The following is a 15,778-nucleotide window of genomic DNA, read 5'->3' as shown; positions in this document are numbered from 1 at the left end:
GGGATTGCACTTGAAACTTCTTCACAAAGAAACACTAACCTTTTGACCTCTTGTAAATGTTACGTCTATTATAAAGTGTCAAAACTCCCTCTGAATCTAATATCAACTTTTGAGTTCGTTGTTCAAAATTACCTTCGATGAAGTGTCAGATGTCAGACTCCCTTAGGTTAACCGAAACATATTCTCTATTTGCTCTCTCTTTGTTGAAGGTTGCCTCTAATGAACTGTCATTCTCCCTCTTGATATAGAAGGATACTCATAATCTCAATCATCAAAGCTATTCGTTTCAAGAGCCTCACTTTATCCAGCATGATCATGAGATGACTAATGAATTCTAGATCAAAACTTCTTTGGAGCTATTGGCATAAGATTGAGTTGTGCACAATATTTGGAAGCACTTGTAAAGTACCAATCTTCTTTTTGTGTAAGAACATCTAATGTAGATACGCTTTGATACCATTAATGTAGATACGCTCTGATACCACTGACGAAGGACAGCTCTGATACCACTGATGAAGGGCCACACCACCCTTACCAACTCACAAATGCAACAATATGAAGACAAAGAGATAACAAAATACTTCCCAGGCAATTTTATTAAACTTGAAAATCCAATAGCAATTACAATAACATTTCTCCAAGATCTCTCAAGATCCAATCCAAGCCTAAGCTAGTCCAGATCCACACTCTGGTAGAAACCTCCAAGATCTCAACTTGTGCTCGCAAGCCACTAAGCAACCTCCTTGTTTCTAAACCGCAACCACTAGCTCTTCTCCAACCTAATCCAAGATCCAAGTGTAAACTGCCTCACATTCGGCGCTCTGTCCATAGACTCAGGAAAACTCACTCTTCACTTCCTCCTTCTCTTTCACACCTTCCAGCTTTCACACATTCAAGCTTTTCCTTCCAAAGCTTCTACTTCTCGAGCTTCTACTTCTCAAGCTGCTCCTCCTCAAGCTTCCACTTCTCAAGCTACTCCTTGAGCTTTCACCTTCTTCTCGAGCTTCTACTCCTCAAGTTTCTCCTTGAGCTTGATTTAGAAATGCTCATATGCCTTGCTTAAATAGGCACTTACCACCCCATGCATGACTTATCCACAACCTTCTAGAATTCCTCCACAACCTTCTACAACTTCCACAACTTCCACAACCTTCTACAACATTCATAACTTTTTAGAATTCTACCCACACACCTCGATAAATGGAATGACAACCATTTTTTTAAAATTATTTATTATTATTATTTTTTTATTATGCCACCTATGCACCTCGAAAATAGAAATCCTCTTTTTCTTTCTTTTCTCCTTTTTCTCTTTTTTAAAAAAAAAAATTATTTCTCCTCTAATTTTCGTCACTTTCTCTCTCCTCCACAATTTTTTTTTTTTTTTTTTTTTTCCCCCAATAATTTTTCCATGCAAGCTGCTCCTGCATCAGACTCCCCCGGTAGATAGAAAAGTGTGTCCCACACTTTGATGCCAAAAAGAAAGGTCTACAACCATCTTCATCTTCATCAAAGGCTTCCACCTCAACAGGGACAACAAAACCACCATGCAATCTTCCACATCTGCATTACTCTATCAAACACCAGAATCTCAACCATCCAATCAGCATGCTCACCCCCAGGAACAAACTGAACATAATTCTTCAAATTCTCATCCACATCAGCAACTAGTGAATTCATACCCATAGCAACAAACCCCACATCAACAGCCACATGCAGATCTCCATCAACACATGCCAAACTCTCAACACCAGCAACCTCATTGCTCACAACAAGATGCTCTGCAATACATAACTCACCTCCAACAACTAGATCATCCACGACCGAATGCTCCACAATCTCCATGTCAGACTCAACCAATTGATCATGAAAACCAACATCTGTCCCAACATCAACAACATTAGAAATATCTTCAGCAATAACTCCACAAACTGATCAGCAAAACCAACCTCTTCCACCTCAACCTTGCGATGCCATCTTCTCTCACGAACCTCCTTAACTTGATCAGCCAATCTATCATCCAACCAAGAAATCATCTTAGAAAAATTCCTCTCCACTATATCATGGATTTTCGCAATCATCCTAGGGTCCAATCCTCTTGGAGCCATCTTCCAAGATCTTCGTAAACCCTCTGCAACAAATCCTTCCCACGCTCCTTGTGACAACCAAATTGTTTGCAAGTCAGATCGCAACCTGCCACCTCGCACGAACAATCAAAAACCACATCACAAGTCTAGGACAACGGATCTGCAATCCACAAGCTCTTTATGATCATGCCTCAACAAGTTCAGTGTTCCATCTCCGCATCAATCAATCAATTTGCATGTCCTCCCAAGGTCCTAGTGCAAACTACCTCAGCTTTGGCGATTTGTCTGCATGCTCAAGAACTCCCACTCTGATAAACTTCACCCAACCAAGGTCTTGGTACAAACTGCCTCACACTTCGGCGATCTGCTTGTACACTCAGGAACTCCTGCTCTGATCCACTAATGTAGATACGCTCTGATACCACTAATGTAGATACGCTTTGATACCACTGACGAAGGACGGCTCTGATACCACTGATGAAGGGCCACACCACCCTTACCAACTCACAAATGCAACAATATGAAGACAAAGAGATAACAAAATACTTCCCAAGCAATTTTATTAAACTTGAAAATCCAATAGCAATTATAATAACATTTCTCCAAGATCTCTCAAGATCCAATCCAAGCCTAAGCTAGTCTAGATCCACACTCTGGTAGAAACCTCCGAGATCTCAACTTGTGCTCGCAAGCCACCAAGCAACCTCCTTGTTTCTAAACTGCAGCCACTAGCTCTTCTCCAACCTAATCCAAGATCCAAGTGTAAACTGCCTCACATTCGGCGCTTTGTCTACACACTCACAAGTCCATCACAATCCTGTTGTAAACTGCCTCACATTCGGCGCTCTGTCCACAAACTCAGGAAAACTCACTCTTCACTTCCTCCTTCTCTTTCACACCTTCCAGCTTTCACACATTCAAGCTTTTCTTTCCAAAGCTTCTACTTCTCAAGCTTCTCTTTCTCAAGCTACTCCTCAAGCTTCCACTTCTCAAGCTACTCCTTGAGGTTTCACCGTCTTCTCGAGCTTCTACTCCTCAAGTTTCTCCTTGAGCTTGATTTAGAAATGCTGAATGCCTTGCTTAAATAGGCACTTACCACCCCATGCATGACTTATCCACAACCTTCTAGAATTCCTCCACAACCTTCTACAACTTCCACAACTTCCACAACCTTTTACAACATTCATAACTTTCTAGAATTCTACCCACACACCTCGATAAATGGAATGACAACCATTTTTTTAATTTATTATTATTATTATTTTTTTCTATTATGCCACCTATGCACCTCGAAAATAAAAATCCTCTTTTCCTTTCTTTTCTTCTTTTTCCCCTTTTTAAATTTTTTTTATTATTTCTCTTCTAATTTTCGTCACTTTCTCTCTCCACAATTTTTTTTTTTTTTTTTTCAATTTTTTTTTTTTTCCCCCCAATAATTTTCCCATGCAAGATGCTCCTGCATCAACATCCTTGCACATCCTTGATGGTGTCTCTTCTTTGATATCTCCCTTTTAAGGATAGTTCAAATGGGAATAGAACTTTGTTTATTATTCCCCCCCACAATGTAAAATTCCTTATCTTATATCCTTGAAATTTTTGGCATCACATCAAATATGGAAAACTTCTTTCTGTTCTTTTGTTTCTTACTCTTACCAAATTTTAATGTGTCTTCCAAAGTAATGAACCTCCAAGTTTCTTGAATTGATAAATCAATTTTAAGGCTTCTTCTACTTGAAATGACAAAGCTCCAAATATACGTGGAGGATTAACCAAAAATGAACAATGAGGATATAATCTGTTCAAATGTCATACATAATGCTCCAAACTCTACAATATCAGAGTGAATATTTGAACTCTTTGCTCAAACCCAAACCTTTTGTGATGTTGAGAAATTGATCCTTGAATGAATTCGTGTGGAAACACAACAAATATTATGTCCAAGTTTAGACGTGGTAGGAAATAACATCTCTATGCCTCAGGAATTACCATTGCAAACATGAACTGTGTAGCAATTGGGAATTTCTTGTCAAAGTTGTCGAATAGCCTCCAAGTTCTAATCTTGAAGCTTTGGACAATCTCTCTAATTGAAAACCCACTCTAAAGTCACACTTAATCTCTTTGTTGTATAGATTTATTAAGTGGTTTCAGAATGTATGGATATTACTTAGTTTGATTACTCTCATATTCAAATTGTAGAGCTACCATTGTGCTATGGACTCATTTGAAGGTATTATAAACTAGAAACATGACAATTAGTAAGCAATATGATTCATTTTTCTTCCAAACATGAACATAATTGAATATAAATTATCCGTGATAGTTTGACCCTTTTGCGAGGAATATGTTGTTCAGACTCATCATATCATATAGCTCTTAGAATCCCAATATCCCACAAGTTTCTCAATAAAGTTACTTCTTGAAGCATATCAAAACTTCACAATTTATACCAACGAGAAGAATGGATGGGCCTCACATAAATCATGATCTTCACAAATAGGAAACATAGCCATTTTCAGTGGTGGAATCTTTGTATTAAACTTATGCATAGCTATCACTTTTGTCGGTTTAAATTCATTTATAGGTGTAAGCTAGAAGTGGCTGAGCCAAGTGTTCATGTCTTCTCGTGATGGAGTACCACCCACCAATGTATGTACCTTTGTCTCGATTAGCTTCTCCACTAACTTTGTCCCTACTATCACTGTCTTGACTACCTCAATCGCCTTACTTAACAACTTCAACTGTACCAACTCTGCCGTGACTTCAACTGCAGGCTGCTACTAGTTGCTCAGTTCGACTTATGGAAGATGCTGCCACTACAGGCCCTAGCTCTAGCACTGGTGGTGTGGCTACGACTACTGCTTCCACACTTAGAGATGTCATGGTAATTGAGACCCGTAATTGCCCAAAGCCTAGTGCAGGAACTTCAACCAACACCACACCAAATGAAGTAGGTGGAGTCAATTGGGCGACTTCAGATAGAAGTGGTCGGGTAAATAGGACTCGGGATGTGCCACCATTTGAAAGTGTGAGTATCCATCGGTGTGGCTCCAACTTTTATTTTCGAATCCAAGGCCTATCCCTTTGCTGCATGCTCCAGTCTTATGCTCACTATCCAAAAACTACCTCTATTGGCCTGTGATGTGTCCATCCTCAAACTTAGACTTTGATGCCACCATTTGGCACATCCTCTTTTGTCTTGACTGTGCACCACCTGTGTCCAAGTGCCGCCAATATAGAATAGGCCATTGCATAGGCTCTACATGACCTTGAGGCTTCACCTCCATTTTTTCCACAAGTTTCTGTGTGTGGGAGACCTTGGGAGATAACTCAATGGCATAATGCATCATATAAAATGTCTCGTGTTGTAGCATCATGAATTCATCCATTCTAACAACAAGCGCGGATGCCCAGTCGTACACGATGCCAATCATCTGGACAATTTGAGGTAATGCATTGTCCAAGGTTCGACATTTTGACAATGTCCAACAAACATCTCCACTCACCAATTATAACAAGAGACTTATTTATCCCGTGGCTCTTGGAGGCATTAGCTATCGAGTCCATTTCTACTTGTGTCAAGTTTATGCAAAATCAATTCTAGCAATCTTTCTTTCTCTTCCTTAGTCATTTTTTTGTTGTTTGACAATCTTTTCCCTATACTCACGAGGATGCTAAAAACCCTAGTAAACTCGGTCAGTGTGAGAGTAATGGTGATGTTGTACCTAAGATACTAAAAATGCAAATGCTGCTGTGTTTGTCATAAGTCTCTATCATCGTCCATGATGCCCCTTCAAGATTTCAAATATCAGACACTAACATCTATATCGCCAATACACTTGTGCATGTCTTGGGCTTTCCGTAATTAGAGCATTCTTTGGAGTCTCTTTCTACCATGTTTTACACTCGATGCCATTTAAACCTTCAAATGTAACATTTTGTGGTGTGACTTCATCTTTTTGAGTTTGCCTTTGCACCTTGGGCTTTACCTTCTTATTTGTGCTTATGTCTGTATCTAGCTTTCATGCAATCTTCATCCTTGATGGCAACTCTTTGTCTTTATTCATTCCTGAAGAGCTGCTTGATGGTGATAATGATGGCGACACCTGCAATTGTTTTCTCTTGTTTGGCTTCTTTCCTCTCGAATCAATTAATAACAATTTTGCCCTAGTTATAATGCTAATTCTGTTAGGGCAATCTCTTGTATGAGTTCTTTTGGTTGTTTGCGGCTTCTTTTCTTTCTCTGCCATTTGCCTTTAGTTGGCCTTCACGTTTAATGTGCTGTCTTCTCAGTGCGTCTTTTGCGTGTGTGGCTTCTTTATGGCAATCAAGAATTACAATGCTCCAATCTTCTAAGTTCATATGTCTGGTTCGACATTCCCTAGCCTTGTACATTGTCTCCTCACATGGCCTTATTGCTGTCATTTTTTGCCTTCGTCAAATCTGTTTTGTGCATACCCCACAACCATGTCATTTTATACAATTTCTTGTGTTTATGTCTTTGTTTTGATTTGGATGCTTGATGCTACTGCAATTAGTAAAATCACTGCTGCAAATTTTCTTCATAAGCATGTATGCACTGTGAGCACCGTAGGCCTACTGCTTCTCTGTAGGCATGCAGTTTGTAATTCCTCCGTATGCGCTTGAATACAACAAGCCTTTTCATGCAACATCATCTTCTAGTTGCCTCCCCATGTTCCTTGACTTTGGTTCCATGTCTTCTTTGCCATAGGCCTGACTTTATGCCACCGTAGGCTCATGATCTTCATAGACACTTGGACTCTATGTAAGTTCTCTGGCATCATTGTGTTCTGTTACATTTCTGTATATTGTTGTATGCATTAAACTACACCCTGCAGGGCAAACACAGTCAAGTTGTCCTTCAAGATGCTAACACAATAAAATGAGTGCACAAGCAAACAAATCAAAACTCAACATGGCCCCTACTACAAATAAGGCAAGGTTGTGAAACAAAAAGACAGTTCCAAATCTTTAAAGTTTTTTAGCAAAAAACATTTAAGACCATAGATGTGTGTCATGCTTCTAACCGTCATCTTAATCTGAAAAGCTTGTCCTTTCTTCGACTTAAAGAGATAGCCATGCCATTGTGCAAATGTATGGCCAACCAAAGCAGTTTCTTGCAAATACAATTGATGGTATTACAAGATGGCCTTGTTTCTTCTCTCTGAGAGATTAGAGAAAACATATTTAAAAATTACAAATCTTGCAAATTTAATACCCTGGCAAAGTTGTTAGTATTAACAAAAACATATCCTGGGTCAAATTGTTATGATAAAATCAGATTAGCATAGTGGAAATAAATTTTGTGGATTTTAATAAAAAGTAAGGTAGGGGATTGCGAGATCAAACGATTTCCAATTGAAGACCATCTTGAGGAAACCCTCCTTGGTTACACCAATTTAAATTGCTTGTGGACGAGCAATCTTGCGGAGGGCAGACTGCCACACCCGCCTGAGATTAGGGCTTTATAAACACAGAATGCACCAGCAAACAAATGCAGCATTAAACAATAAAGCATGAGTGATTTAATAATTGGAAGGAGAGACAACTCGGAGTATAAATAATTAAAATTGGTTAAGACCATAGAAATGAGACTCACACTATGTGACCTCGGCAAGGCTAACCTTACTTAGGACTTGGCAAAAAATTGGCAAGACATGGCAAGAACCCAGCAGGACTCGGCAACAGTTGGTTTCTAGTGAGCCTCAGCCAAGGCTCAGACAAACCTGAGTTCTAGGTCCCCTGGACTTGGCCAAAGTCAGCTGGCACAGAACTCTGTGTCCTGGCGAGTCCAGGAACAATGGTTAAGACTAATTAAGTCCTGATTAAAGGGCTAACCAGATGGAGGATAATTACGAACATCCAAATGTTAGTGAGTTGCAAAGTAAAGTGCCAACTAGGGCAAAAATGTTAGGGCCAACCTGGACAAATGAAGAGGAATAAAGTAGCACTGACCTAGAGCAGAGATTTTAGTGATTATCAAATAATTCATTCTGCCAAAAAAGCAGTAATCATAAAGACTAAAGAGACATAATGAAGAATAGCAAATGAAAGGAAATGGCAGCAATTGCAAACAGATGTATCTTTTCAAAACTAAATGCCTTGACTTTTGCCTGCCGTCCCTGGCATGGCTGGATGTCCTTGGCGCCAAGTATCAGTCTCATGGTTTGGGGAATGTTTCCCATGATTTATTGCAAAAAGGGGGCTTCCTGGGGCATCCCCGCATCCCCGGTAACACAGTTTCTCACTTGTTTTATCAATGTGAATTGTGGGGTTGGATGCAACTTTGGAAAAAAAAATTACAATTGTGTTTCCCTGGGGTCCCTGTATCCTGGAAACGGCTGTATTTAGGTGGGATGTGTCCCCATGGAACTGGTGTTTTCTAGGTTGCAGTTCACAGCTTCTACTTCCCTTTTATCTATCCCCTCTAACTTGAGGATGGTTATTAGCAGTTCCTCTACAAGTTGCAGTTTGTTGAAGCTAATGAATTAAAGATGTGTGATATGTGCTATATATTTTTCTGCTAGCAGTCTTAGATTCTATGGTCAGCATTTTTAGGTAAGTTTAACACTAAAACTTTATAATTTGCATATGTAAGTTATTGACCGAGTCTATTTCCTTCTTAGTTTCAGTTTTGCTAGTGTTCCTAAGCATTTCACTCGTACAGAAGACTATATTGTGATTTACTTGTTCGGTTTTAATACATCTATTTTATATCTTTTTATTGTTTTTAGACCAGTAAAATATAATTTTTTACTAATATTAATCTCGGAAAAGCACCTGGCCCAGTCCAGGGGTGATTAAAAGTAGGAAAAACCACCTTTACTAATTTCTAACTACACAGGAAAACCATAAAGACATTTAAACCAGAAGATCCATAATCACACCACAGAGATCACATAGTCCTCAAGGATTACGACAGGGTTCTCCCTTTAAGTGAGAGAGGAGAATCACATCAAATGAATATTTCAGCCTCTTTTTTAGCTTTTTTCCTTTTGAGAGTTTGCCAATCATCTTGGGCTTTTGCGGCTTCCTCCTGCCATCTCATTGAGCTATTCTGGGGGATCAACTCCGTCTCAGCTGCGGAGTATTCCTCTTGCTGGTACTGTCTATCCCTAGTCACAGTTTCATCCCCCATGTTGGAAGATCCCACAAATCCCTTTCTCTTTACCCTCTGGCATAGCAATACCTTTATGATTCAAATCCACAGTGTTCTTGATTTTTACCATACTATCACTGTCTAATGCAGATTGCTCGCCCTGAATACGAGGTTCTGTAGACTGCTGTAATGCATCTTCAGAAACCACCTGAGAAAAAGTTGTTTTTTCTCAATCTTCTTTTCCACTGTATAATGATTGGTGGACACATCTCTCCATCATGAAGATGTTTTATGCAGGGATAACTTTAAGAAACCCCCCTTCGGAAAAATATATAAAATCATGGCAAATCCAACATTATTTTTAGCGAAAAAAAAAAAATTTGAATTGGCGATTTTTTTTTTTTCAAAATAGGAAAAACTTTAATTTTATTGGCGATTTTTTTCCATTGTATGAAAATTTTGTAAAACCGTGGCAAATCTTTAATTATTTCAAAAAAATTGCGACCAAAAGTAAAAATATATAGAAACCATAAATTTATATCATCCAAAGATACAGTAACCCTTTTTAATGACCATTAGATGATCCTAAATCAACGGTCTAAATCCCATTTCGGGCTAAAAAGTTAAAGTACAACAAGTTTCAGAGAAAGTTTCCGAAATAACAACACTTGTCCACAGTATAATCTATTTCAGGCCAAAGATTAGAAGGATAAAAAGTTCCTTAGAAAGTCTCCGGAATAGAGACACTTGTCAAATATATGTAATTTACATATAGTCTGACTTAAAGTTTTACCATAGATTGGCGAATGTGACCATCTATTAAGCCATACCTCAGAAATTGTGGGCGAAACATTTAATTTACCACGTGGAAAGATTAGATTCCATTGGCGAAGTAGTCGTCAAATTAAAAATGATTATGTATCAGTATTGGCGATTGGTCTGAGCAGGTGACCCAGTTTTCATAAATTGCAGGTGATGTCGCCACCCCAAAAGTGCCAAAAAATTCGCCAAATCCAGGGTCCCCGATGAGTGAGATTAGCCATTTGGCGAATATTTGCCAGTAAAGTAAACTCTGGTTTTATGTTATCTTTATTTGAAACATTTATCAGCCATATGCCCTGTTTGAAAACACCTGGATCTGAACAGAATCCTTTCATAATCCAATGGTTGCGCCCAACATCCTTTTAATGTTTTGAGTGTTAAAGCTTCAGAAAACCTCCTGTACATCATCACCACCAAAATTGGAGCAAAAGTAGAATGAAGAAGATTGGAATGACCATTAACTGCCATCAAAAATTTGCCCAGTGAGTTTCCAGCAACCTCAAAAAGTAAATTGAGCCGAAAGTGTAGGGGAAGATTTGGAATTCTTACCCATACCAGAACCCTACCAAAAACTTCAGTGGCAGGGCAGAAGGCAGAATGCCAAGGCTTAAACATCAGGGTAACTTTGTCCTCTCAGTGCCATTGAAAATCACATAGAATCTTATTTCTATCCTGAAATTTTTTGAAAACAACAATGAAAAACCTAGCAGCAGGATAGATTTGGACACACCTGCTCAAAATGGGCTACCAGTTTGCAGCAATCCACTTGTGGAGATCATGCAAGCTTTTCTACAAACCCCTGAAGCGTCCAATCAAACCAAAGCTTTGGGGAAACAGCAACGTTATGAGCAACTTTTTTCTCCACCTCCCCTTCTAGATGGACAGTAATGGCTTTAGATGGCGGCCTCAATACCCCAGCACCCAAAGAACCAACTGCAGTCTGTTGCTTGAAAGGGGCCTGTGTATGGGTGTCGTGAACACCTCCTTCAGGAAAGCACCCTGAACACATCCCCTGTGAGCAGCCCTCTGCCACATCTCTGAATGGAGTCTTCTTGCTACATCCAGAGCCCACCCCTTCACCAGTCCTTGCCAGCTTAAATTCCGTTGCAGGCTGCCCAGCAGTAGGTTCTCCACCCGATTCTGCTCCAAGCAGACATTCCCTTCACTGTGTAGACCACCTTGGTTCGGTTTTGGCAAGTTCAGTCCAGCCTTCTGAGAAAAATGGAGATCATTTCATAAGGAATTTTTTTTCCTACCATGGATGCATGATTGCTCTGGTCCTTTGAAGCAGCACCATAATGACCATGCCCTCCCAATACCCTAGCTCCAAAGCAGCTTGCAATGGCTCCATTCTCCTTGTTGTAATATATCTATATGCTTTTCTAAAAAATAATTCATATTACCTGGGAAAACTTCTTCCCTTCTCATTAATTTGTGTTTGGAGTCACAGATACTTGACTGTTGTTTATATGCATACATCATTTGTATGCTCTGTTATGTAGATTATTGTGGATTTCTCATTTATCTAGTAGAGGTCTCTATATTATTTTGAATTCTTTTCTCAGGTGCATAAAACTGCTGGTCCTTCGTCCCAGACAGAAAACATGAACGTGCAGGTAACTGATACTTGGTCTTTCCATATTACATTGTCAAATAAGTAGCCATGTTTCATGATTAAATAATGTATGCTGAAGTTGCTTATACTGGCAGTTACATACGTCCACTCTACGTCGTTCTACAAGGAAAAGAAAAATTTCTGTCAATTTAGAGGATTATGAAACTGATAACACAGACACAGAGGATGCAGACTTGATGGTAGGATTTTTTCCAATCTCCACTGTTTCTGTTATTTGTTCTGTATGCTGCTTATTTGTGAAGGTATATTGTAAGTTTGTGTATAAATATATACAGAGACGAACATATCGGCCGTCTACTACTAAAGTCGACAATAACCCTAGTCAGGATGAGCAGTCGAGTCCACTGCGAGAGAAGAAAACAAGAGATACTGCATCTTTGCCAAGACGAGAAGGACTCCGGCCTCGAAGGTCAACAAGGTCAACAAGGTCAACCATCCATCATTCTTCTCAAGATTCTGAAGACCAGGAATCCTCAGAGGAGGAAGATGATAGAGATGAGGGGGACGCTGGGGATGAAGGAGAGGAAGATGAAGAAGATGAAGTCGAGGAAGAGGGTGAGGAGGGTGAAGAACAAGAAGGAAGGAGACGGTATGCTCTCCGAAATCGCACTGAGGTGAGGAGATTTTCTCCTGAAAAAGAAGAAAAGCAAAGACCAAGATCTCCACCACGTAAAGTATTGCAGCAAGGAATGGGAACCAAAAATGCACGTGATACGAGACGAGGTGGCTCAAGGACATACAAACGGCATCGTGCACCAAGAATTGATGATTCAGATGACTCTCTTCTTGTGGATGAGATGGATCAGGGTCCTGTTGGTTCATGGATGCGTGGGGGAAACAGAAACTTTGGTCAGCAATGGGTTTGTGGCGGACTTGACATGCATAGCACAACTGCATGGGGTTTGAATGTTGCAGCATCTGGATGGGGACATCAAGGTGATACTTATGGTTATGGAGGTGTAGGTGCACAAACTGCTGGGCCTAGTTCAAAAGGTGGAGCTGACATACAACCTGTGCAGGTTGATGAAAATGTGAGTTTTGATGATATTGGAGGGCTTTCTGACCACATTGATGCACTGAAAGAAATGGTGTTTTTCCCTCTTCTCTATCCTGAATTCTTTGCAAATTATCACATCTCTCCTCCAAGGGGAGTCTTATTGTGTGGTCCTCCTGGAACTGGAAAAACGTTGATTGCAAGGGCTTTAGCATGTGCAGCTTCCAAGGCAGGACAGAAAGTAAACTTTTACATGCGAAAAGGAGCTGATGTGCTTAGCAAGTGGGTTGGGGAAGCTGAGCGGCAACTGAAATTGCTTTTTGAAGAAGCTCAAAGGAACCAACCGTCCATAATATTTTTTGATGAAATAGATGGTCTTGCTCCAGTGAGGTCTAGCAAACAAGAACAAATTCACAATTCAATTGTATCTACACTTCTTGCTTTAATGGATGGTCTAGACTCTAGAGGTCAAGTAGTGCTTATCGGAGCTACAAACAGGATTGATGCTATTGATGGAGCTCTTCGCCGACCTGGTCGGTTTGATCGTGAATTTGTATTTTCCTTACCTGATTGTAAAGCACGAGCTGAGATATTAAAGATCCATACTAGAAAGTGGAAGAATCCTTTATCAGAGGAATTAAGAATGGAATTAGCAGCAGCTTGTGTGGGGTATTGTGGTGCTGATTTAAAAGCTTTGTGCACAGAAGCTGCAATTAGGGCCTTCCGTGAGAAATATCCTCAAGTATACACTAGTGATGATCAGTTTGTCATAGACGTGGATTCTGTGAAAGTAGGGAAGCTTGATTTCTTGGAAGCTATGTGTACAATTACTCCTGCTGCTCATAGAGGGGTAACAGTACAGTCAAGGCCATTGTCCCCAATAATAGCTCCATGCTTACAAGGACATCTAAAAACAATCAGAAATTATATTTCTGAGATCTTCCATGTAGTGGACAAGGGTGATCGAAAAGATTCATTGGATAGTTCTCGCAATCTTGCCAAGTTACTTGGATTTCCCTATGGTTCTTCCATTCCTCTAGTTTACAGACCAAGACTTTTACTTTGTGGGAAGGAGGGTGCTGGCTTGGTATGGTTAGAAACTACTTTTTTAAAGTTTACACATTTATAACATGAGTCTGTTGTTCAAAACTTTTGAATTGTCTGGCTTGTCAGCTAGGCAAATCTCTGAAATATGCTATATTTGTACTTTTCCTGCCAGGACCATATTGGCCCTGCAGTTTTACATAAATTAGAGAGGTTCCCTGTGCACTCTCTTGGACTTCCATCACTTTTGTCTGACCCAAGTGCAAAGACCCCTGAGGAAGCACTTGTGCATATTGTCGGAGAGGCTAGGAGAACTTCACCTTCAATCTTGTATCTGCCCCAACTTCAGCTTTGGTGGGAGACGGTTTGTATATCATCACATTAGTGTACTTCAATGACTTTGGTATTTTCTGTTTATCAGTTTTGAAACCAGTTTCCCTTTATTGCTAGAGCTTCCTAAAATGATATATTTCTAATTTTGTTTGGTTCACTGAGCTTCTTAGGCCCATGAATTGCTCAGAGCTGTTCTACTGACTATACTGGACGAACTGCCATCGGACCTTCCTGTATTACTTCTTGCAACCTCCTGTGTGCCCTCTGACGAATTGGATGGGGAAGCTGCATCCTTGTTTGGGCGTCGCTATATGTATGTATCAATGACATAATTGTGTTAGTTCTTATATTTTGCCTGCTCGGTTTGTTCAATATTATGGTTAGGCACAGATCCATTTTGAGTAGTATGGTATACCAGGTATCCCGTTAACTTCTAATTCAATATAAATTTAATTTGCCATTGAATTGAGTGGGCATGAACTCTGGTAATCTGGTACAGCCTGATTGTATTCCAAATTTTTATCTTGGCTGAGTATAATAGAACATCCAATCATCTTTTGATTATTCAATATGGTGTAGATTCCCTGCCTCAGGATTCTATGTGCGCCTCTACAAAGTATGTCTTCATCATTTGGTCCTCTCACACTGCAATATTGAGGATTGTTCAATAATTTGAAATTCATAGTGAGTGGTTTTTAATATGAAAATTATAAATCATGTCCAACTTTTCAAAATAATATGTTTCTCTTTTCTGACATGCTTTTTTAATTACTGCCATCATTCAAAATATATGTTATACCTATAGAGAGGTTTTTTCAATGTGCTCTGCTAGGGTTTGTACGGTTTGTGTCTAAGCCCTTTCTGCTTCACTGTCTGTCATTCCGCATTTATTGCGGGAATTTACTTTAGGATATAATGACCTCGGTCCTCTTCGGCCCAGCAGTTGCTGCTGGTGCTGGAGGAGTTGCTGGATGCGAAAATGGCCCTGTCGAGCAAATGCCTGCGCAAATTTGTGCCCAAGGTATTTCACGAGGTAATTCCTCGCTTGACCTGGTTTTGAATATTTCTGCTTTTGAATCTGCTTGTCAATGGCTAGAAACCCAAACCCTTATTGGGTATTTTGTGGGTCGCACTCCATCTGAAAGCATGTTGCCTGAATGGGTAACCAAGGCTTGGACCCCCCAGGGGATTCGCCTTGAAGGGATTCAAAGCCTCACTAAGGGTTTCTTTTTGTTTCATTTTGGTAACCCCTCCTAGGTTGAGAGCATTTTCAGCCATGGGCTGTGGATATTTCGCTCGTCTCTGCTTGTTTTTCAGAGATGGTCTCGAGATTTTTGCGTCTTGGATGACTACAAACTTAGGGTTCTAGTTTGGGTAGAGTTCCCTGGGCTGCCAATCCCTTGCTGGTCTTTCCTCCCAAAAATTGCCCAGATTGTGGGCAAAGTGATTTCTATGGAACCGGACAAATTTTTCAATGCCCGCCCTCAGCGGAGGGTTTGTATTGAGGTCGACCTCTCTAGGGACCTTAAGGAATCCGTGGAAATTTAGATTGGTGCTACCACCTTTACCCAAAAGATGCTTTACCTGAATCTCCCGAATACTTGCTTTCGTTGTCAATCTGCCAGCCATAAGATAAAGGATCGTCCTCTTCTTGAGCGCAATTGCTCTTCGGTGTAGGAACCCAAGCCAGCTTCGGCTATTAAAAAAGATGAGTGGACAACGGTCATAAAGAAAGGCAAGGGCGT

The 15,778-nt window shown here is 40.1% G+C and overlaps 1 protein-coding gene across 1 annotated transcript in view; it reads left to right on the top strand.

Moving 5' to 3' along the window:
• Window positions 1-15,778, top strand: part of LOC149570774 (ATPase family AAA domain-containing protein At1g05910-like) — a 35,446-nt gene that overhangs the window by 11,950 nt on the left and 7,718 nt on the right. Inside the window, exons 2-6 of the mRNA XM_089812338.1 lie at window positions 11,592-11,642; window positions 11,737-11,841; window positions 11,938-13,743; window positions 13,876-14,064; window positions 14,204-14,346. Coding sequence (XP_089668464.1) covers window positions 11,592-11,642; window positions 11,737-11,841; window positions 11,938-13,743; window positions 13,876-14,064; window positions 14,204-14,346 — 2,294 coding nt within the window. The remainder of the gene's footprint in view (window positions 1-11,591; window positions 11,643-11,736; window positions 11,842-11,937; window positions 13,744-13,875; window positions 14,065-14,203; window positions 14,347-15,778) is intronic.

Source organism: Cupressus sempervirens, chromosome 2 (genome assembly GCF_028749045.1).
Source record: "Cupressus sempervirens isolate cs-2001-9-10 chromosome 2, ASM2874904v1, whole genome shotgun sequence".
NCBI lineage: Eukaryota > Viridiplantae > Streptophyta > Pinopsida > Cupressales > Cupressaceae > Cupressus > Cupressus sempervirens.
This window is presented reverse-complemented; position numbering and strand designations above follow the sequence as displayed.